The sequence below is a fragment of the Macrobrachium nipponense genome, chromosome 2 (genome assembly GCF_015104395.2).
Source record: "Macrobrachium nipponense isolate FS-2020 chromosome 2, ASM1510439v2, whole genome shotgun sequence".
Classification (NCBI taxonomy): Eukaryota; Metazoa; Arthropoda; class Malacostraca; order Decapoda; family Palaemonidae; genus Macrobrachium; species Macrobrachium nipponense.
The window spans coordinates 90,469,547-90,493,668 of NC_087201.1; the positions used below are offsets into that span (position 1 = coordinate 90,469,547).

General features: G+C 47.8%; 1 protein-coding gene across 3 annotated transcripts in view; it reads left to right on the forward strand.

The window, feature by feature from the left end:
- LOC135220774 (microspherule protein 1-like) overlaps window positions 1-24,122 on the forward strand; it is a 92,918-nt gene that overhangs the window by 31,884 nt on the left and 36,912 nt on the right. For all 3 annotated transcript variants that reach the window (XM_064258244.1, XM_064258246.1, XM_064258243.1), the window contains one exon: window positions 9,802-10,360. In XM_064258244.1, coding sequence (XP_064114314.1) covers window positions 9,830-10,360 — 531 coding nt within the window. In that variant the 5' untranslated portion in view covers window positions 9,802-9,829. The remainder of the gene's footprint in view (window positions 1-9,801; window positions 10,361-24,122) is intronic.

The following is a 24,122-nucleotide window of genomic DNA, read 5'->3' on the forward strand; positions in this document are numbered from 1 at the left end:
GTTCACGCTGGTGTTGGTTTTGGGCCATCGTCGGGATACATCTTTTTGAGGTATCTCGACGAATGGCTGGTCCTGGTGAGCTCCCGCTCACAGTTTGCTACAGGACAGAGATTGAACTCCTCGAATTCTGCTGTGATCTGGGCGATTGTGGTGAACTTCGAGAATCAGATCTCGAGTCCAAGCAGAGGATGAAGTACCTGGGCATAGCTGATCAACTCGTTAGCAGGGAGGTCTTCCCTGCAGAACTTGCGATCAGCAGGTTAAGGAGGCAGCCGATGGTTTTCCTGTCTCGACGGAGCAGTCAGCTCAGCAGTGGCAGGTCATGATCGGTCACCTGTAGTCTCTAGAGAAGCTAGTCCCTCACGGGCGTCTTCACCTGCGGTCCCTCTTCAAGTGGAGGCTAAAGGGTGTTTGGTCACAGGCCAGAGACGCCCACCCTTCCTCCCCGTTCCTCTCACGGAGGAGGTGAGGCAGGACTAGCCTGGTGGCTATAAACGATGGGAACCTCGTAAGGGAGGTGCCTCTCTCTCTCTCTCTCTCAGAGATGCTGCTGTTTCTCAGAACACATCAAACGAGGGGTTGGGGGCGCACACCTGGAGGAGTTGCTGGTTGTAGATGTGTGGGACCACATCATGCACCTTCACATCACATCAACGTCCTTGGAGCTCAAGGCGGCTTCCTCGCTCTCCGGAGTTCCGGAATGTGTGATGGGACACTCGTGGTGTTGATGTGCGACAACACCATGGTAGTGGCATACGTCAACAAACAGGGGGCCCTAGTGTCCCTCCCGGTTTCCTTCCAGTTGACGATGCAGGTGATGATGTGGGGCCGTAGCCCCACTTGGGTAGAGCTGTCCAGCCAGGTACATTCCAGAGAAGAGGAATGTAGTGACGATAAGTTCAGCTGCCAGAATTCAGGTGATCGGGACCAAAGTGGTCTCTTCACCCGACGTGGCAGAAACTGTTCAACCTGTTTGAGGGTGTCCAGTCGTGAAATCTGTTCGCCATCCGGCACAACAGGAAACTCGAGGTTTTCTTTTCTCAGTTGTGCCCGGACCCATGGGCAACTGTAAGAGGACGCTTTTCAACACCCATTGGTACAACCTCCTCGTCTACGCCTTTCCCCCATTCTTCTATCTGTTCGCAGGTGATCAGCAGGGCGCTGGTCACCAGCAATCTTCTGATGATTCTGGTGGCACCCAAATAACCTCCGGCCGTTTGGCATCTGACCTGCTGGCTCTTCTCTTGGAGGCACCGCGAGAGATTCCCCATGAACACAACCTTCAGTGCCAGCCACACGCGTGGAACAGTACCACGAACGTTTCATCCCTGTGTCTTCACGGCTGGCTGTTATCCAACCATCTCTTGCGAGCAGTGTACCGGGGAAGTGTCTCTACTGTGGTTGGTGTCATGGACGGGGTGTCTCTCTCCACTCAGAGCCACTCTTCAGCAGGTAGCGGATTTCCTCGTCGTCCTTCACCGAGAGAAGCTTCTCTCCATCTCCGCAGTTAAGGCTACAAGAGCCGCTCTGGCCCTAGTCCTTAAACACTGCGGGGAGGTTGGACAATTTCCACTCCTAATGGAAAATCTCCCTCCTGATGAGGAGCTTCGAGAGTCTTGCCCCCGCCCCCCTGGCACTTGGGAGCCCCTGGGGTGGGATGTGACTCTCGTACTTAGGAGTTTGACTCGCAGACCCTTCAAGCCACGTCCGAGAATCGTCAGACAGGGATCTGACCTCAAGACCATCTTTCTTGCTGGCCCTGGCCCCCCCCCCATCAGCGAAGAGAGTATGGGAACTTCATGGTCTTTTCCTTCGATGTTAAACCCTTCAGGGGATGGGGATCGGGTGACGCTCGATTTCATCCCTACTTCGTAGGGAAGACTCAGAACCCTTCGGTCCCTGACGACTGGTTTGAGTCCTTCAACGATCCCTTTCCCTGAAGGACTTCCCCACATCGATGTGATGAGATGTTGGCTTTTGGTCCTGTGGGAGGGCGCTATGGCGCTATCTGAAGAGAACTTGTCATCTCAGGCCTGAGTGTCAACGCCTCTTCATTAGCACCGGGGTTACCAAGAAAGAGGTGTCCAAGAACACACTTTCTTTCTGGCTTCACGAGGTAAATTCGGAAAGGAGCAACGTCATCATACCCTTTGTCCGAGAGCCCACAAAGTCAGAGGTATTGGTCCAACCCTGCGTTCCACAAGAACTTCTCTGTGGCACAGGTGCTGAAGGCAGGGGTTTGGGCCAGCCAGACCACCTTTACCTCCTTCTACCTTCAGGATATCGCCCACAGGTCCTTGGACACCTTTTCCTTGGGACCCGTGGTGGCTGCTCAACAAGTTGTGTAGCTTACCCAGCTCCCTCGCCGGACAAGGTAGCATCTCATCCTGGACAGGATGCTGATGCAGGTAGGCTACGTGACTGAGCCCCGTCCTATCCCTTTCATTAGGGATAGGAGCGTTTATCCGCCACTACCCTAACAAGGGGGGGAGTGAACGCCAACAAGAGACAAACCCAAGACTTTATGTTTGGCTCTTGCGTAGGAACTAGTTCTTGTTTGCTATTCATAAGAGGCATGCTTGCCTCCCTCTTATGAATTTGGTCCAAAGGTCTGCCCACTGATCCTGCGGTGCACACCCCCGATCAGTTGGACAGAGGCTAGGATCCCTCCCTCTGCTCTTACAACCAGGGAGGGAACCAAGGTCGGACGAACACCAGTCTGTTCATAACTCAGATTCCACCCACCAATATGTGAGTCTTCCATATGTAAAGGACTGAGGGTTTGTATTACGTGTCGGAACAAATCTCAATTTGTCATAAATTGTATTTTTCCTAACTATACAAACCCGAGGTCCTTTGCACATAGTCCCACCTCATGCCACCCCTCACTCTGTTCCTGAGCCTAAAGCAAAGTGGATGTTTACCTTCTAGTCGGGTGGGACTCCCGACCATCAAACAAGCAGTTAACTACCGAACCACCTTGTTCAAAAGCTTACGACCGGTCCAGCTGCGCTGTAAATATATTCCATATGTAAAGGACCTCAGGTTTCTATAGTTAGGAAAAATACATTTCATACAATCAACTTACCTGTCAGATATATACTTAGCTAAGACTCCGTCGTCCCCGACAGAAATTCAAATTTAAGCGCCACTCGCTACAGGTAGGTCAGGGGTTATCTACCGCCTGCCCTGGGCGGCAGGACTAGGAACCATTCCCATTTTCTATCATATTTTCTCTGTCGCCGGTGGTATCAACATTGTTGTTACTACCTCCTGAATTAGATTCTTATTTCAACCTTTTGATCATCGTTTCTCGGCTTTTTGGTGACGTATCTGGATCGTGGTTTTTGGCATTCACTACTGTGGACTGAATTTGGACTTGCATTTTTGATTTTTTTTTCTTTTTCTCAGTATGGCTGACTCAAATGTGAGTGTGAGAATGTGTGTGAATGTAGGCTGCAGGGTGAGGATACCGAAGGCTTCGGTTGATCCTCACACTGTATGTCGTAAATGTAGGGGGTTTGAATGTTCTTCTACTAATACCTGTCATGAATGTGAGGGGTTAAATGCAGAAGAATGGATAGGGTTAGACGTTTGAAGAGTGTGAGTACAAGGCCTATTGAGCCTTTTATTGCCCCTATATCTAACCTTGATGATTTTGATTCTCCCTCTGTGTCGAATTCACAAGCTTTACTTTCAGAATCGGCCTCTGAAATCGCCGATCTGAAGGCTACTATCCATAAGATGAAGTCCAAAATGGCAGTCTTACAAGGTAAGGATAGTGAAAGTGAAATGTTCAGTGAAGTGAGTTCTCCCAGTGTTGTGGAGGGGCCGTTTGATCGTCCCTGTGACGCTCCCAGGCCTAGACCTCTTCCAAGCTCCCATGCCCAGAGAAGGAAAGTCGAAAGCCTTAAGGAGGTCGTGGGGAATCCCCAACGGTCAGACGTCCCTTCAGCAGGCTCTGTTTCGCTTCAGGCTGCTCAGGGCCGCTATAGAAAAAGCGTCCTGCAAGAGTGTTTTTCTTCCTCTCCCTCTCCTTCACCTAAACGAGGGTGGAAGGATTCGGACCTTTCTAGGCCACTGAAAAGGCATTTGAGAGAACCTGATTTGAATTCAAGCCCAGAGCGCTTCTCAGATGAAGCTCCCTCTTCTATCAAAAAGGCGAAGGTTGCGTCAACGTCTCCCTACATGGACGTAGCGGACCGCTTGCCTTCGACTTCTCCCCCCATTGAAGATGACGTGGGAGAAGCTTCAAGGAAAATTCTTCTTGCTGTACAAGAACAGCCAGCCTCATTGGTGGGAGTTTTGGCGAGAGATCCTCCTCGTAAGAAGGACGTTCTCTTCCGATCTCTCGTCTCCCGTCCTCTCTCTCCTGCCAAACGCGAGGCGTCTTTCAGACATGAAGCTTCGTCTTCCAACCCATGCTGAAGAAGTTTTGCTTTCTAGATCAAGATCGAGAGAGCCATATTTTCAGAGACTGACGCCAGATAGACGTAGGGCGTCTTTCCAGGCGCGAGGCGTCATACAGAGCGTCATATAAGCACGAGGCGCCAGCCAGGACGCCAGTTGAGGGCGAGACGTCTTCCAGGCGCGAGGCGTCATCCAGACGTCAGGAGTCAGCCAAGCGCGAGGCGTCAGCCAGGACGCTTGGCGGACGAGAGGCGTCATCCTTTTATGGGGAGAAGCCTAGGCGTTTGGCGCCAGCCAAGAGGGAAGCTTCTCACAAAGCTCAAACTTTGAAGAGGAGGGATTATCATTCCCTTAGTCCCTCTCCTATCAGGAGTTTGTCTCCCCCAGAGGAAAGACGTCCTGATTTGTCTACGGAGTCTCCTCTAGACCCCGAGTTGGAGGAAAACTCGGAAGACGAGAATCGTGGAAGAGAAAGACTGTCAAGCTACAAAGTCTTGACAGCGCTGCTTCTTGAAGAATACGGAGACAGCTATCTGTCCTGCCGCTCCTCCTTCTCCGCGCTCTCTGTTCTCGAGCGAAAGCTAAGAATCTTCATCTTTTCTAAGAATGAAGCCCACCATTTCTATGAAGAGGGCTCTTCAGTCTTTGAATTCGTGGATGGATTCGAAGAAGGAGCTGGTCAGAACGGTCTTCTGCATGCCCCCAGCGAGACTCGCTGGTAAACGGGGCATTTGGTATCCAGACGGGAGAGAATATGGGTCTTTCTCTTTCCGTCTTCGGCTGAAGCGGACTTTTCGACTTTAGTCGATGCGTCAAGAAGGCAAGGATTGAACTCTGCCTGTGTGACTTGGGGCATTTCAGAACTGGATCATCTCCTCAAAGGACTCTTCCATGTATTAGAAGTTTTCAACTTCTTAGATTGGTCCCTTGGGGTGATGTCCAAGAAGTCCCATGATTCAGAAGGACTCGACCCAGAAGTTCTCCTGTGTATTCTGTCATGTATCAACAAGGCGGTACAGGATGGCTCGTTTGAGATTTCCTCTTTATTTGGAGCTGGACTTCTTAAGAAGAGGACAGTCTTCAGTGCTTTTTTGACTAAAGCAGTCTCCCACTCTCAAAGGGCAGCACTGTTGTACTCTCCCTTATCGACTTTTGTTTCCTTCTCAGTTAGTGAAAGACATTTCCCGTTCTTAACTGAGAAGGCGACTCAAGACCTTCTTACCCAGTCATCAAGGAAGGAAGAGACCTGCGACTGCGGTGGAAAAGAAAGGACCGAGTACGTCGGTTCAGCCCTTTCGAGGAGGCCCTACCTCCAGAGCACCCTCAAGAAGGAAGGCTCCTGAGAAGAGAGGTAGGTCTGCCTTCCGTCCCTTCAAGAAGGGAAAGTGATGCTTCTCTCCTCCAAACACCAGTAGGTGCCAGGCTCCTGGGATTTGTGGAGTCCTGGGCACGTATCAACACGGACGCCTCATCAATGTTGTGATAAGGAAGGGATATCTTATCCCTTTCCTGGACAGTCCTCCCCTGACTTCAACTCCGCGGGAACTGTCAGCCAAGTACAAGGATCCTGTGCTGAGGGATACTCTTCGACTGATGGTGGATCAGATGTGGGACAAGAGAGCGATAGAACTAGTACTGGATCAAAACTCCCCGGGGTTTTACAATCGCCTTTCTCTGGTTGCAAAGGCCTCGGGGGGCTGGAGGCCAGTACTAGACGTCAGCGCTCTGAACAAATTTGTTCAGAAGGAAAAGTTCTCTATGGAGACTTCGGCCTCAGTCCTTGCGGCTATGCGCCAAGGAGATTGGATGGTGTCTCTGGATCTCCAGACCGCCTATTTTAACGTCCCGATCCACCCTTCATCGAAGAAGTACCTCCGTTTCATGACGGGGGGGGGGGGGGAAGGATCTTTCCAGTTCAGAGCCTTGTGTTTCGGCCTTTCCACAGCTCCTCAGGTCTTCACAAGCCTGATGAAGAATGTGGCGAGGTTTCTTCACCTCAAAGGTGTAAATATCTCTCTGTATCTGGACGACTGGCTCATCAGGGCCAGATCAGAGAGACAGTGTTTGGAGGACCTTACCTTGACACTAAACCTGATCAGATCGTTGGGATTACTCGTAAACCTCGAGAAGTCACAGCTGACCCCCAGACAGAACTTAGTCTATCTGGGGATTCAGATGGATTCTCGGGGTTTTCGAGTATTTCCTTCGCAAGAGAGAATCGCAAAAGGCTTGCAGAAAGTCTCTCTCTTCTTAGGGAAGGAACAGACTTCGGCGAGGGAATGGCTGAGCCTTCTAGGGACCCTTTCCTCGCTCGAACAGTTCTTCCCGCTAGGAAGACTTCATTTACGTCCACTTCAATTCTTCCACAAGAGGTCTTGGAGTTGGAAGACCGGACTTCTTTCAGACGCCTTTCCCATTCCAGTGGAGATGAGACCTCACTTGGAATGGTGGTTGCCCCCTCTGAAGGAGAACAAGGGAATCTCCCTGAAAATCCAGAACCCAAGCCTAGTGTTGTACTCCGATGCTTCGGAGAAAGGTTGGGGAGCAACATTAGGGTCGAAGGAGGTGTCAGGCACCTGGGAAGCAGCGCAGGTGTCCTGGCACATAAACTGCAAAGAGCTCTTCGCCGTACACCTGGCTCTGAAGAGTCTAGAACCTCTTGTTTCGAACAAAGTAGTTCAAGTAAATGTGGACAACACCACAGCACTTGCCTACATTCGGAAACAAGGAGGGACTCACTCCTTGTTCCTCTACGAACTTGCAAGAGATCTTCTGCTTTGGACGTCCCAGAGGAACATCTCCCTGCTTACGAGGTTCATTCAGGGAGAAAGGAACGTAAGGGCCGACAGACTCAGCAGGAGGAACCAGGTCCTTCACACAGAGTGGACCCTACACAAAGATGTGTGTCAAGATCTCTGGTCTCTTTGGGGACTCCTCATGTGGATCTCTTCGCCACGTTCCTCTCCAAAAGACTGGAAGTCTTTTGCTCGGTCGTGGAAGACCCCAGAGCTCTAATAGTCGACGCCTTCCTACTAGACTGGTCTCAGGTAGACGTCTACGCTTTTCCTCCTTTCAAAATCCTGGGACTAGTTCTGAAAAAATTTGTGGCTTCAAAGGGGACAAGGATGACCTTGATAGCCCCCTTTTGGCCGGCACAAGATTGGTTCACGGAGGTGGTGGAGTGGATGGTAGATTTTCCTAGATCCCTCCCAAGAAGGATGGATCTTCTCAAACAACCACACTTCCAGAGGTATCATCAAAACCTCCCCGCTCTCGCTCTGACTGCCTTTCGACTATCGAAAGACTCGTCAGAGCGAGAGGGTTTTCTCGTAAAGTTGCAAGCGCGATCACGAGAGCCCGCAGAACCTCCACTAGACAAGTAATAGCAGGTCCAAGTGGAGGTTTTTTAGAAATGTGGTGCAAATTCTAAGAAGTTGTCCTCCTCCACTACCTCTGTAACGGAAATTGCGGATTTCCTGCTGTTCCTGAGAGAAGAATCTCATCTATCTGTATCCACAGTAAAGGGATACAGAAGTATGCTTTCGGCAGTCTTCAGGAATAGAGGATTAGATCTGGCAGATAACAAGGATCTCCACGATCTCATAAGATCCTTTGAGACTACAAAGTCTAAGGAACTGGTTCCTCCTAACTGGAACCTAGATGTAGTACTCAAATTCCTGTCATCCGAAAGGTTCAAACCTCATCTGGCATCGTTTTGAGACATCACTAGGAAATGCTTATTCCTATTATCTTTAGCTACAGCAAAGAGAATTAGTGAACTACATGCTCTGGAGGATAGAGTAGGATTCAAGGGGGACTCAGCTATTTGCTCATTTAAAACCTTGTTTTTAGCTAAAAACGAGAATCCCGCGAATCCCTGGCCTAAGACCTTCGAGGTTAAAGGCTTATCGCGTCCTAGTAGTAAGAATCAGAGAGGTCTCTATGTCCTGTAAGAGCTCTAAAGTTCTACCTTCAGAGAAAACACCAGATGGGGGGCTCTAGACAAGGTCTTAGGTGCACGGTAAAAGACCCCACAAGACTGATGTCCAAGAATGCTCTTGCATTCTTTGTGAGAAACGTCATTACAGACGCACATAAGATCTGTCCTGACGAAGAGTTTCGACTATTGAGAGTGAAAGCTCATGAAGTGAGAGCAGTAGCGACGTCTCTCTTGTTTCAAAAGAATATGTCGCTTAAAAACATCTTGGATACGACATTTTGGACGTTCGTGTGACCTATGAGAAATGTTTTTCTCTAGGTCCTTTCGTGTCTGCGGATACGATCCTGGGTATAGGAGCCAACACCAATCCTTAAGTATATACTTACCTTCTTTTTAGATATGTTCTAGAGTCTCTTCTAACAAAAAGGACTTGGTGTCGCACTGGCGGCCAGTCACTGTTGTTCAGTAAGAAACTCTTGTGATATCTTATTAGATGAGTATAAATTTTTTTTTGAAAATTTATGTATGTGTGCGTATTGTGTTTTTTGAGTTATGGTTGTTGTGAAGAGTTCGGGGGATAACTCGGAACAATCTTTATTACTAACATGTGGTTAGGATCAGGTGGTCGGGATTGGTTGTATGCTCCTTCATAAGGTGTATTGTCATATAAGTGGATCAGCACCCATTGACAAAGTCCTTTCAGGCTCTGCCGAGTAAGCGGATAAGACCCCATCGGCAGACCCACAAGAACTCTTGGCCATAGATCATATATCTCGCTAAAGTTTCTTGAGGTGATGCAGACTACTGGGCAACACCCACGAAGTCTACCACCTACCAGGTAGGAACCAAGGTTTTATTTATACCTACAACATATGTTGTTTACCTGTCTATTCCAGAAGTAGCTGTCTCTTACCCTCCACCAAAGGGTGCCAATCAGCTAAGTATATATCTGACAGGTAAGTTGATTGTATGAAAATGATATTGTTATGATACAATAAAGTTTCATACATACTTACCTGGCAGATATATACGATTATGGCCCACCCAGCCTCCCTGCAGGAGACAGGTGGAAGAGAGAAAATATGATAGAAACGGGAATGGTTCCTAGCCTGCCGCCAGGGCAGGCGCGGTAGATCACCTGACCTACCTGTAGCGAAGTGGCGCGAAATTTGAATTTCTGTCGGGGACAACGAAGTCTTAGCTAAGTATATATCTGCCAGGTAAGTATGTATGAAACTTTATTGTATCATAACAATATCATATTTACTACAAATTGTGATTTCGATTAGTTACAGGTATTTCAGTTTGGCTGATGTAGTACTCTGGGGTATCGGCAAACATTAAAAATTTTAGATTTTTAGAAGGAATTTTTGAAATAATGTCAGGGTTTTTTTTTTTACTATTTGTTCTTTAACATTTTCTTTGATTTATTAAACAGTTTCCTTTTTCAGAATTGGAAATCGGCCTCGCTACCGCTCCATGGATCTCACATTCCCACCACGGGAGCGCACTAGCAGCACAAGCAGTTTGACAGAGGATGGGACTAAACGCAGATCTTCATCACGAGCCATAAAACGGCCAAAGTTTGATGATGAATTAGTTGAGTCAAGTTTAGGAGGACAGTGTGCAACACCAATAAGTAAAATTAGGACTCGTAATCCCTCTCTGTCTACTGCCTCAGACTGTTCAGTTTCATTACCACCAACTCCCTGCGTTACTTTAGATGTGCGTAAGCGCCTCTCTTCCAAATCCTCAAGTAAAAGAGCTAGGAAAGGTAGAGGGTCCCAAGCCATTGTAACAAAAGATTTAGGTCGTTGGAAGCCTACAGATGATTTGGGACTAATTATTGGAGTACAACAGACTTGTGATTTGGTAACTGTCCATAGAGGTGTTAAATTTTCCTGTAAATTCACTTTAGGAGAAATTCAGGAGAGATGGTATGCACTTCTCTATGATCCTACAATATCTAGAATTGCACAGCAGGCCATGAAAAATCTACATCCAGACCAGGTATGATAGCTATTTGTTTGTTGGTTGTGTAAGGTTTTTATGTTCTGATGAATGACCTTATTTTCCATGTACACTACTCCAGTCTACTTGTGGAGGTATTATGGTTTTATTTTAGAGTTTCATAAAATGATATGAAAGTGGTAAAAAAATAGTATGAATCTTGTGGTGTTTTGATGAGCCTTATAAGCTGGAGTTGTGCTGCAGTTTAGATATCCCCAACATACATGTGTATGTAGTGTTTTTGCAGAACAAGATGCACTTCAGTACAGTATATACAAGCAATAACTGGAGTTGAGTTAAATTATATATGTATACTTTACTTGCTGGAGAACAAATAAAGATCTCATGCACTTGATTGAAGGCTGATTTTATAACAAATTAGGCCATGTATTTTCAGATTGTCATAATAAGTTATCATGGATAGCAACAATGACAACAGTTTTGCATTGTCCGACACTGATAATGATGCTGCCATTAATACTAGTGAAGAAAAATTTGGTCTTTATATGATGATGGCCGCTACTGTGACAGTAATTATGATGCAAACAATGAAAATGATAGTAATATACATAAGTGATGGCTATTTGTTCCTACACAAATACAAACTTTCTATATGGGAAGTAACTTTCAGAGCTAAAAATCTGGCCGTTAAACTTCTGGAAGGTGGTTTTGGTAACAGTTACCGATGGTAGGGGCAAAAGTACCGCCCACCAAGTCTGTCTGCACTCAATTCTACGCAGTTTACTTTTGGCCGCCATCTCATTGAGACATCCATTTCTTTCTCTGTCCTGCCATTCGACTTTCTCTTCTGTGTTTGAATACTTTTGTTTTTACTTTGAGTATACGTATGTATATATTGAAACATTTCAACATGTTTCTCTGTCTCTGTAATGATATATTTAATTTTCTTGCTATGAAGTCTGCAAAAGTTTTTGAGCCTTTCTCCTTGTATAGAATTTTACTTACTTTTTTGTCTTGCCTTTTTGTATTTATGTAAACCCAACACCTACCTCCTTGATGTTTTTGTGTATTCTTTTTTCATGAACAAGTGTAGTTTTATAGTTTTTTATTTTTGAAAACACAATTTCTTGGAATGCTGTAATGCATTAGTCTTTCAGATTGTCAGGACCCTCCTCAAAGGGCTATTTTCATACTCCAGAAAAGCAATTAATCATAACTGGTGTTCTCCAAAGTTAGAGTCACGTTAAGTGAAATAACAGACAGTGTGCAAATATTAACAGAGAGGGATACAAATACCACAAGTAAAAATACTATAATATATTTACAAACACAATACAGATAGAAATGACTGCCGGAACCTCTATAAATACAAAAATATATGAAAATCAGTCACACAATAATAATATAATAATTGAATAAAACACCCACACTATTAATTAAAGAATCAAACCAGGCATTCTCCAAAATAAGGTCCCGAGAGAAAGGAGAAAATAATGGCCAGAAAGAAGCCTAACAGTTAACAAAACTAAAATAACCTAACTAATTTAAAGTGGCCACTAAGAGTTTTAAATCCCTATAGATTCTTATAAGAACTATATTGATCCAGAATGACATTGTGGATGTCAAAGAAACGGGAAGGTATGCTCCGCTATCTTCCAAATAGCGGTAGAGTAAAACCCGACTTCCTCCAGGAAAGTCCATGGCTCTCAGACGTCACAAATACACGTCCCTCCAGACGTCACAAAAATTAAAGGCTTTATACCTGCTCAGGGAGAGGTCCCCCAGGCAAATACTGGCCCAAGGCTACAGCAAGATGAAGCAGCAGCATTGCAATAAGCTCTTTGTAGAATAAAGGAGCAAACATGCTGTAATCCTTAAGATGTGGTATCAACACAAAGGCCAGAATAAGACTGCCATACCTGGGCGCAGGGACTTCCAAAGTTACCTCAGAATACTCCAAAGAGACCAAAAACAGGACTCTGGGAATAAACAGGCCAAGGATCAAAAACAGGAATGGTAACTCTAATAATGTGGACAAAGAAAACTCCAAACCCTGATGGGGATACTATGATAAATAGCAAAATTATGGTAAACTAAAGATAATGAGCCAAAATAAAAACAAGACAAAAGGAAATTGCAAAGTTCTAACACAGATCTTGTTTAGGATGAGAGGACCAAAACAGGACTGGTTTTTAGTGTTTCCAGGTGAGGATTTCATATTCAGTTAGTACGAAGATACTTCTTGCTGAAACATTGCAAGTGTGTTTCCCTCTCTCCCTCAACACAGAGGTTGGTGTCACAAATTCTTTAACAGTGTCCTATTATCCCATTTCCTGTCATCTCGCTTTACTGTGACATCCGCCTCAACATTTGCCAGCCCAGCTATTCTCCCCTTGGCTGTACTAGTGTTGCCACTTGAGTGTTTTGGTGTATGTACCCTGACAGCATTTTGAGTCAGAGGCTGCAGCAGCTAACCCATTCTTCTCTTGTAGTCCTACAGTTGTGCATTTGTCAGCAGTGTACACCTCTCACAGCTTTGGAACCCCTTTGGTAGTCTTCTACCCCTGCTCCATCAGCAGCATATCCCTCTCAGAGCTTTGGAACCCCTTCCGTAGAGTGCGTCAACTAAAGCACAGATTCCTGTCTGATCACCGCCTCGTTCAATTATGTCGGGCAAAGAACATGGACAGAACTTCTGTGGAGGTCTACAATGGCGCCAAATCATGTCCACAGCCTTGAGAGTCACGTACCTTGCTGTACGAGTCACATCCACAGCTGTTCGAGTCTCATTCAGGACCGTCTGAATTAGAGTGGTGGCCACAGTTTCTCCCAGGAGAATGCATAACAGAATGATGGCAAGGCCATGACAACACATGTACAAGTGCATCAACAGCAAGTCTGTCCAATGCCTTTCAATCACATAGTTTTAGTTTGGTAATTTTTCCATATCACTTACATACGAGCAAACGAAATCATGCTGCCAACTGTTATGTCTTTTATAACGTGAGTTGACATGGTCTTTTTCACTCTCGAATGAATTTGTACTGTCAAACCCATACAGCCGTCAAGAGGGAATTGACAGTTTCTATCAAGTTAAGTCAGAGACTTTGACACTTTTCAGGTAGGAAGAAATCCTGTTGTTCACATTCGAACATTAACTTGATTGTTCCTACATTAATATTGCCCTTTGACTCCTTAAGCCAAGGTAGTTACAGTTAGTTCAACTACAGGTTGGTTTCTTTTACAGTAAGTTCATATACCATTCTACGTTTCTGAAACAGGTTCATATGAGGTTTTCTTCTTGGTACGATTGGAATTATTTTTTACCTCCATAGATCTACAGATCATGCCTACTCAGTACAATAACCTCGGTGTTCCCTTTTGCAATGCTCTTCTTAGCATAAGGATGAAAACTAATTCTTGAAGATAGAAAGGGTGGTCCTGGTCATCGACAATGTCTCCTCATTCCTTCCCATCCTTTCTGAGAGGCGAGAGAACTTAGCCTAATGGTGAGACGACTACTATTCCGCTTGGGATGTACACAATTCTCCTCCAGAGTTACTTAATGACTCAAAGCATCAACTGAAGGTCTTCAGGTGTCTAGGTTGGGTACTTAACCCAACCTAGCCTAGCCTAAACCAAACCTAACCTAACCTAACCTAATCTGCACCTCAGTAATCTGGATCATCTTGACTCTCCAAGCCTTGGGATCCAAGGATAGGCTCTCCATAGTGTTGTTAGGGAACAGTACCACATAGGGGAGTAGTGCTGTCAGTGGACCGCATGGGGTGCACTGTAGGCATTACTTAAGGTTCTTTGCAGCATGCCTTTGGCCCCTAGCTGCAACCACTTTCGTTCCTTTTATTGTACTTCCTTTCATATTCTCTTTCTTCATCTTACTTTCCACCCTCTCCTAATACTTGATTCATAGTTCAACTGCGATGTCTTCTTCCCGTTACACCTTTCAAACCTTTTATTGTAAATTTCCATTTCAGCACTGAATGACCCCATAGGTCCCAGTGTTTGGCCTTTGGCTTAAATTCTATATTCAACTCATGGAACTGTACCATGGTAGTTCCTTAGTCAAAGGGGGCAGTGGGCCTAATGACCTCTCATCTCCACTATTGGTGGTGCACATTCCATTGACAGTGCAGGTGCAGGTGCACAGGTTTGCAGTAGCACACTCAGCACAGCGATAAACCACATTACAGGATGATGGTTATATAACAGATAAGTTCGGTCACTAGGGTCAGTGTTAGCATCAATTAATCTTGACACCTCAACATTTAGAATTGTTTGATCTAGGGAGACATTCAATTATTCCTTCAATCTTGATGCTCTGAGGATGTTACTATTCGGCGCGGTCTCTACAAACCATGGGCATAACAGGTATCAACCACGCCACATTGAAAATATTGCTTCTCGTCTGATTAGTGTAGTTAGCAATGATTGGGTCAGGTCAGTACTGGGATAGGCACCTTCTAGAGCACTGGATTCTGGTGACATCTAGTAGATATCTTTCACATCCATGGTCAGAAACGTTGGGACTAGTTAGTACTACATGGATAAGTGATTAATAGAAACTTCAGATGATGTAGGCACCTAGGAGACATTTTTCGCATCCATGATTCAAGTCTTGGGCTTAAAACTATCCATTGTTTTGCCAGATTCATTGGGAGATCAACAACACCTCCAGACTAAATTCTGACTAGTTCTTTGTTCCTATTCAGTCAAGAAGTTTTGTCTAGGAGCTCCATTTCTTTTGACTTGATGTAGTTACACTCTCCCTCGTGCTATGAGGAGTGGGAAATAAAGCAGTAGCTGCTGCTGCTGCAATTACCAATTTATCCACAACCCAAGGAGAGATTATTGTGTGGATCTTAAGACAGTTTCAGGAGTCTGCGTCCGAGTTTCAGGAGTCTGCGTCCGAATAGGCACACCTTTGATAGCAATGACACCATGGTTACAATATCCAACTCCAGAGATTTTTCATTTTTTGGAACATTGACCAAGTTTCAAGATCCAAGGTAGACACTCCTCAGTGTGATAGCATTGAGACCACAGTAGTGCTATAATCACCAAAAAGGTCCTAGTTTCTTTTCATCTACTCTATGGCAGTACAAGGACATGATCAAACAGAAGTACATTTAGTACCGTGGCCAACCAGACAGCCCAAGCATGATGGATGTAATTACAATTATTCATTGAAGTCAGGAGATAAGGACAGTCAACATTTGAAGAAGCTTGGTCATAGTCCTTCTTTTCTCAACTTCCTGAAGTTGGTGCTGTTCTGATCTGCCTTCTAGCACCTTTGAATAAGACATCTTTGGTATTCATTTACGTACATTTGGAGGCTTATACCTCATTCTACATTTCGAAGATGATCAGTGAGATGGATCATTCTCTTATATGGTCAGTGTGTGGAGTGAAATGGATCATTCCCTTATAGGGTCCTGTGGCGCCAATGACAATATAACGTATATTTGTTCCGACACGTTATACAAACCATCGGTTCTTAACATAGGGAATTACTATTCAGCGCCAGCTGGACTGGTCGTAAGATTTACTAACAAGGTAGTTCAACAGTAACTGCTTTTCTGATGGTTGGGAGTCCCGCCCAACTGTAGGTTAACTTATCACTGCTTTCGACCGCTGTTGGGTGAAGATGTGTGCTCGCCTCTGTTGTGAGAGTATCAAAGCTTTGGATTACTTTTCAACCTGTTTCTCTTAGAATAGTGTGGAAGTGATTGTAAGTACTCTGTTATTATTTTTTTGTTCTTATTTGTGGAAGTGCATCGCTTTGTAACATGCAGTCCCATGAATCGGAGAAGCCCCCTCGCCCCCCCTCCAACTGGAGTGGGAGACTAAGTGTGGGGCATTTAGATCCAGCGATGCCATGTACCCTCATCCCTTATGTACTAGATGCCAAGGGCATGAATACTCTCGGCCATTTACATGTGATGTTTGTGTCTCTTGGTTGGAGGAGCAGTGGGAGTTGTACGAGAAGAGGAAGAAGCCGCATAGAGCCGCCAAGATGTCGTCAGAAAGCTCTCCCTCGAAATCTCTGATGACCGACACATCATCTTCTTTCCTCCCTCATTGTCAGCTCCCGCGTATGGCTCTCTCCCTTTCTGGGGATGTGTCCATCTCCGCCTCTTCACTTGATTTGTCGAGTGCAGAGGAAGGAAGGCGACACCCCAACCTGGAGTTGTACTTGGGGTTTTCTGTCCTCTCAGGGTGGGATCCTTCCCCCTCTGAGCAACCAGGAACCCCCCCCCCCCATTCCCATTAACCTGACTGTTGCTTCCTTAGGTGTGTCTGCCTCTGCAGGTGGGGATCCTCAGCAGGTGTTGCGCTCCCTGAGTCTTTCGGGCACTCCTAGTATTCAGGGGTTTATTCATCATCTGGCTGCAGCCCCAGTCACTTACATGGTGGAGACGAGGACGACTACCACCATCTCGACACCAGGTTATGCTGCTCCACCGCACCTGGTGTACACACAGCACGTGACTACAGTCACACCTTTGGCTGCGGTACAAGCTCCACTGTTGTATGTGCTCCTGAGGGAGATGGTTCCTCCTCCACCTGGTTTTGCTGTCTTCGCTCCTCCCCCTGACTTCGAGTGCCTGAAGAGCTCCCCTTTGGATCGTCCTTCTGTAGCTGTCACCGTACCTGCTGCCTCTGATCCTGCCTATGGAAGTGCTGCCGCTCCCGCAGGTCCTTCTGGACAGGTGGAGTTGGGCCCTGTTGCCACTGCAACTGCCCCAGCTCTAGTCTGGATGGGAGACCTGTCTGCTATCCTGAGGAAGCGGGTGAAGAAGTAGTCCAAGAAGAAGAGGAAGGTGTCATCGTCTTCTAAGGGTCTGTCTCGCACCGGCAGGACAGGTGGGTCTTCCACTGGTACTCACGTTCCTCTGGGAACGGGCCCTGTCTCTCCTTCCTCAGGGAAGAAGAAGACTGGGACCGTGGAGGTACCAGCTACTGCTCCCGGCTCCAGAGGTTCCACCTCCGGACCAGGAACCATCTCGGCTGCTCGTGAGTGACCGTCATCGAGTGTAACGATTACCTACCGGTGATTGTGCAACCAGGAACCAGACGACTGAGCATGCTCACCATCAAGATCCAGGCACGGAGCGGAAGGATGGTAAGAGCCACTCAGGTGACTCTTGCCAGACCGGCAATCGCTCGCACAGTGATCGTCCGGTTCCCAGGGTTGACATGACAGTCCCACCAGACTGTCCACGCGTCGAGGCTAGGAAGAGGTCCCCCTGGTCACCAGGAACAGTCTCTGCTGCTTCTGGTACCGTGGTGCATCATGAGGATGGTTCTCGCTCTCACCGCGTTAGCGGACGCTACCAGTCACCCGACCGTCGCTCCCACCGGGCCCAGACGGCTCGCACGACTGGTAGCAGCTCCCCTGACGCACGAGAACGACGCTATCGTCCTCGGTCCAGCGCTTCTCCGCATGGAGACCACTGGTCCAGATCTGCAGCTTGATCGCCACTGCGGGTTAGCGATCGCCTGCAGTCCTCCCAGCCTACCAGTTCCTCTGGAAGGCTGGGTAGGAGCGTCAGGTCTTCTTCACCTGTCCTTTCAACCTCCTCAAGGTAACCAGGAGGAGTGAGGCGAGCAGGAGTGACAGCGAGGCGTGTTCTCCTTACGGTTCGGCCATGAGAGCCTATGAGCCTGGCTTAGTCCTAGGACCAAGCAGATAATACGCTTAAGTGGTTGGAGGAGACCACGAGGGGTCTGGCGAGGTTCTTCCTCCTGAAGGAAGAGTGTCTCGGGAAGTGATTGGCCTGGATGGATCTGACGGTCCTTCGCCTCAGGACACGGTCACCCCCGTGATACAGAGGTCCTTTGCAGAGGTCATTGCGCTGATTCGTGTGCACAACGACCTTGGGGAAGGATCGGTGGTTGCTCCCTCTGACCCTCCATCGAGGTTGGAGTCGCTCTGGGGGCCTAAGAAGAAACCCAGAATGATGGTAGGACTACCCCTGTTTTCCTTGGCTGATGGTGTGTTGGACCAAGTGAACGCCCTTGTCTTCAGACAGGAGGACTCACTCAGGTCCAGCAGGTTGGACAAGCTGCTTCCCCCTTTTCTGCCTCGTCAGCGGCGCTTCTACGTGCCCTCGGGAGACCCGTTGCTGACCAAGCAGGTTGACCTGGAGATAGCTCTTCTAACTCCTGGAGTGCCTCTTCATCACCTGCTGTCTGAGAACCTCTTGTTCTCACAGCAAGAGGCATCAGCCCTGGAATCCACTGCCATGGCAGCTTTCCAGGCTGTCTCTTGGCTGGATCTGTGGTCCCTCACGGTATCCAGAGTCGCAGCCTCCTCGTGACCTATTGTCCCCCGAGGAAGACTCGGCATTCGGGAGACACTGCCAGTCTGGAGGTAGGGCCATCTCCTACCTCGGCAACCAGACAACCAACCTGTAGGCCAGTCTGGTTCTGAGGAGATGGGACTCGGCCTTGACTCGCATAACCAGAGTAGCCTGTCAAGAGGTGATGTTGGGTCTACGCAACGGACCGTTGCTGGGTTCCTCCTCTCTCTTCCCCAGAGAAATGGTGGATGCTGTGGTAGAAAAGCAAAAATGCTGTGGTAGAAAAGCAAAAGCAGAGAGCTGAGGACAATGACTGCTTAGTACACCAGGCAGTTACGAAGACTTCTGGGCAATCTCGTTCAACTGCGGGCAAGCCTTGGAGCTTGGCTAGCGTTTTGTCCACTCCTAAGACGCCAGTGCGAGGTGAGACCCAGCCTTCCTCTTTTGCTTCGAGGAGTGAGCGTCAACCCTCCTCTCAAGCCTCCTTCTCTCACATGAAACAGGCTAAGTGGAAGGGGAAGGGAGGGAGATGCTAGGGACAGCGTTCCCCCTCAAGTGTTGCTGGAAGTGGTGGGGGTTGCCTGGCGAGCCATTGGGTAACTTGGCAGCGCTACGGAGCTGAGACCTGGATAGTGGATGTCCTTCGGGAGGGATACCTACTTCCCTTCGAGTCGAGGCCACCCCTCACCTGGTCCACCTTCAGACGTATGTCCCCGGTTCTGCCAGGGACATAGCACTGATATAAAAAGTAAGGACTATGCTGAGCAGAGGAGCTGTGGAGATCATGCGAGCTCAGTCACCGGGTTTCTACAGCCGACTTTTCCTGGCGGAGAAGTCTCCAGGGGGCTGGAGACCGGTGATAGATCTCTCTCCCTTGAACCGTTTCACTCGCCAGACTCAGTTCATGGTGGAAATAGCATGCTTGGTGCTCGACTCCCATCAGGGAGAACGATTTCCTGCTTTTGGTGGACATGAATGATGCATATTTTCAAATACCCATCCATTTGTCCTCCAGGAAGTACCTTTGCTTTATCCTCGACAGGACAGTGTACCAATTCCGAGCACTTTGTTTCGGTCTCTCAACCGCCCCACAGGTGTTCACGTGAGTGTTCACTCTGGTGTCAGCTTGGGCCCATTCGGCCGGGATACGTCTGATGAGGTATCTTGACGATTGGCTGGTCCTGGCCTGCTCGCAGTTGCTACAGGACAGAGATCAACTCCTTGACTTAGGCCGCGATCTGGGGATCGTGTTAAATGTCGAGAAGTCATATCTCAAACCCAAGCAGAGGATATAGCTGTGCATGCTGATCAATATAGTAGCAGCACGAGTCTTGCCCACAGACTCGCAGATCAGCAGGTTCAGGGAGGCAGCCAGACAGTTCCTGTCACGACAGGAACAGTCAGCTCAGCAGTGGCAAGTCGTGATCAGTCACCTGTTGTCACTAGAGAAGTTAGTCCCTCATGGGCGTCTTCACCTGCGGTCTCTTCAGTGGAGACTAAAGGAGTGCTGGTCACAGGCACGGGATCCACAATCCTTCCTGGTTCTTCTCACGGAGGAAGTAAGGGAGGACCTGGCCTGGTGGCTAGACGACAGGAACCTCTTAACAGGAGTGCCCCTGCACACTCCCCCTCCGGAGATGCTTCTGTTCTCAGACGCATCGACCAAGGGTTGGGCGCACACCTGAAAGAGTTACTGGTTGCAGGAGTGTGGAACCATCATGACAGGCACCTTCACATCAACTTCCTGGAACTCAAGGCTGCGCTCCTCACACTCCAATAGTTCCGGGAACAACTGATGTGACACTCAGTGGTATTGATGAGCGACAACACCACAGTAGTGGCATACGTCAACAATCAGGGGGGCCTAGTGTCCCTCCCTTTGCACCAGTTGATGATGTAGGTGCACAAGTGGGCTTTAGCATCACTTGGTAGAGCTGTCAGCCAGATACATTCCAGGCAAGAGGAATGTAGTGGCAGACAAGCTCAGCCACTAGAATCAGGTGATTGGGACTGAATGGTCTCTTCACCCAGACGTCGCAGAAAGGCTGTTCGACCTGTGGGGGCGTGCCGTAGTGGATCTTTTTGCCACCCAGCACAACAGTAAACTTCAGGTTTTTTTCTCAGTTATGCCGGGCCCATGGGCAGCTACAGAGGATGTGTTCCAACACCTGTGGGACAACCTCGTAGTGTACGCCTTTCCCCCGTTCTGCCGGATTCACAAGGTGATCAGCGGGGTGCTGGTCAGTAGCAATCTTCGGATGATTCTAGTGGCACCTTGGTATCTGGACCTGCTGGCTCTTCTCTTGGAGGCACCGTGAGAGATTCCCCCATGCTGCAACCTGCTGTGTCAACCGCATGTAGAACAGTACCACCAGGCAGTTCGTTCCCTGTGTCTTGACAGCTGGCGGTAATCCACTATCTCTTGCTAGTGAGAGGCTTTTCTTGCCAAGCTGCAACATAGATAGATGGCTGGATACCTCAGACAGTCCTCCGCAGCAGTATACCAAGGAAAGTGGTCCGTCTTCTGTGGTTGGTGATGTAGATGGGGTCTCATTCCTCTCAGAGCCACTCTTCAGCAGGTAGCGGATTTCCTCATCTTTCATCCCCAAGAGAAGCTCCTCTCTGTCTCCGCAGTCAAAGGACAGAGCCACCCTGGCCCTAGTCCTTAAGCTGCAAGGAGTTGATATTTCCTCCTCCATGGAAATATCTCTCCTAATGAGGAGCTTTGAGAGTCTTGCCCACTCAGGGAACTCAGGCCCCCATGGTGGGATGTGACCGTTTTCTGATGGCCCTGGCATCGGCGAAGAAGTAGGAGAACTTCACGGTCTTTCCTTCGATGTTAAACACTCGGGGGGAAGGAGATCAGTTACACTCGATTTCGTCCTGGATTTCATAGCGAAGACTCAGAACCCTTCGGTCCCTGACACCAGTCCTTCACGATCCCCTCCCTAGAAGACTTCACCGATAATGATGCGGAAGAGATGCTGCTTTGTCCTGTGAGGGTGCTATGGCGCTATCTAAAGAAAACTTGACACCTTAGGCCTGAGTGTCAATGTCTCTTCGTTAGCACTGGGGTGACCAAGAAAGAAGTGTCCAAGAACACTTTCTTTTTTGCTTCGTGAGGTAATCAGGAAAGCATACAACTCAGACAGGAGTGCCTACTCCGGTATCTTTCGTCCAAGAGCCCAAGAAGTCAGAGGCATTGGCCCAACTCTTGCATTCCGCACAGGTGCTGAAGGCAGGGGTGTGGTCCAACCAGACCACCTTCACCTCCTTCTACCTTTGGGATATTGCCCACAGGTCCTTGGACACTTTTTCCTTGGGACCCGTTGTGGCTGCCCAACAAGTTGTGTAGCTTACCCAGCTCCTTTACAGGACAAGGTAGCATTTTGTCCTTGTGATACCGCATGAATGGAGTGAATGAGAGTGTCACTGGCTCCTCTTCCTCCTCTTTTCTTTCTCCCTGCGGGCATAGGGTAGCAGTCATCACAATGCTGGACAGGACAACATTGCGGGTAAGCTACATAACTGAGCTCCATTCTATCCCTTTCATTAGGGATAGAAGCGTTTATCCGTCCCTTCCCTAGCAAGGGGGAAAGCGGACACCAGTAAGAAACAAACCCAATACTTTATATTTGGCTGCTTACTTAGGACCTAGTTCTTGCTTGCTACTCATAAGAGGTACACTTGCCTCCCTCTTATGAATTGGTCCAGAGGTCTGACCACTGATCTTACAGTGCACACTCCGATCAGTTGGACAGAGGCTAGGTTCCCCCCCCCCCCCCCCCCCTCCTCCTTTGCTCTTACAACCAGCAAGGGAACCCAGGTTGGGTGAACACCAGTTTGTTCACAAGACACAGATTCCTCCCACCAATAAGTGAGTCTTCGTTATGTAAAGGACCGGTGGTTTGTGTAACATGTCGGAGTAAATCACAGTTATTGGAAGTAAATTGTAGTTTTCCTAACTATACAAACCTGGGGTCCTTTACATATAGTCCCACCTCATGCCACCCCTCACTCTGTTCCTGAGCCTAAAGCAAAGTGATATGTTTACCTCTAGTCAGGCGGGACTCCCGACCATTGTCAAGCAGTTACTGCCGAACTACCTTGTTAGCAAATCTTACGACCAGTCCAGCTGGCGCTGAATAGTAATTCCTTATGTAAAGGACCTCAGGTTTGTATAATGAGGAAAAATACAATTTACTTTCAAACAATTACATTCGCTGTACGCTTTTTTACCTGGCAGTCGAAAATTCAAATTCCTGGCGGCGGTAGCAGCGCTGCCATTGTTTGTGTAGGTGATACAGATCCCGCCCACTTTTGGGAATACCTGGTACTGCTGAGATTTAGACTTCAATTCGTTTCCTGCCGGCCACAGGGTAACACCGGTGGTTTGTTGTTGTAGTCGACTTTCGTTGCCATTGTGGATTTTTTCTTTTTGGTGATGTACAGTTTCTTGGTAGGCTTTTTTGATTCATCAGTTAGCTGCCTAGTTATTAACAAGTTATTACGAAGATGTCTGATGCTAGTTCTTCTTCAGTTAGGTTTTGCAGCAGTGGCTGCAAAACTAGATTAGCTAAACTATGTTACGATCCGCACTCCAAATGTGTTGAGTGTAGGGGTCAGTGCTGTAGCAAGGAATTAACTTGTGGTGAGTGCCGTAGTTTAGATGAACAGGTTCAAAGACTTTTCAAGCTTCAAGCTCATTTGGATAAGATGGACAAAGATAGGAAAAGGAAAGTAGCTCTTAGAGCGGGTAGTAAAACTAGAGTAGAGACAACTTCCGTGCCTTTAGAGGCAAACAAACCGTCACTATCTTCTCCACTTTTATCGAATATTTCACCTATTGATAGTCCTCCAACTTCAGTACCAATTACTCCAGACCAGGTATCCCATGTTTCCGATCCCAACACCATTTCCTTGTTTTAGTCCAAGATGGACCAGAAATTTGAGTTCTTGGCGAAATCCATTATGGATTTGGTCATGTCGTATGTCGTTTCGTGCGTTCGTAGAGAAGTCAAGTGAAAAGGCCAGTGTTAGGCCAAGTGTCAGTGTCGTGTCCGAGGAGGCGGCTGTCCGTTCCCCCTGTTCTCCTAGACGAAGGTCCCTGTCCTGCTCCCCAGCTCCCGGGGGAAGACATACCGGAGGTCGAAGGGAGACTGGGGGAGTTTGCCCATGGCCAGTCACCGACTCCGTCGACGTGAGTGCCCAGGAAACGCTGCTGGAAAGGCGTAGATATCAGTGACGCGCAGTTGTCGTCCGACTCAGTAATGCAGTCGCCTGTGTTGAGGCAAAAAGTGTAGAGTGATTTAGTGTCGCGTCTTTTGAAGAGACATGCCCAGCGTACGAGAGGGATGTTGCTGCCTGTTAAGAAATCCAAGGAGCACTGGAGTCCACAACCTTCCTGCAGTTTCGCACTGGACCAGTTTTTCCGGGAAGATCATCAGTCCTCTTTGGATAGCGTAACTTCGGACGGA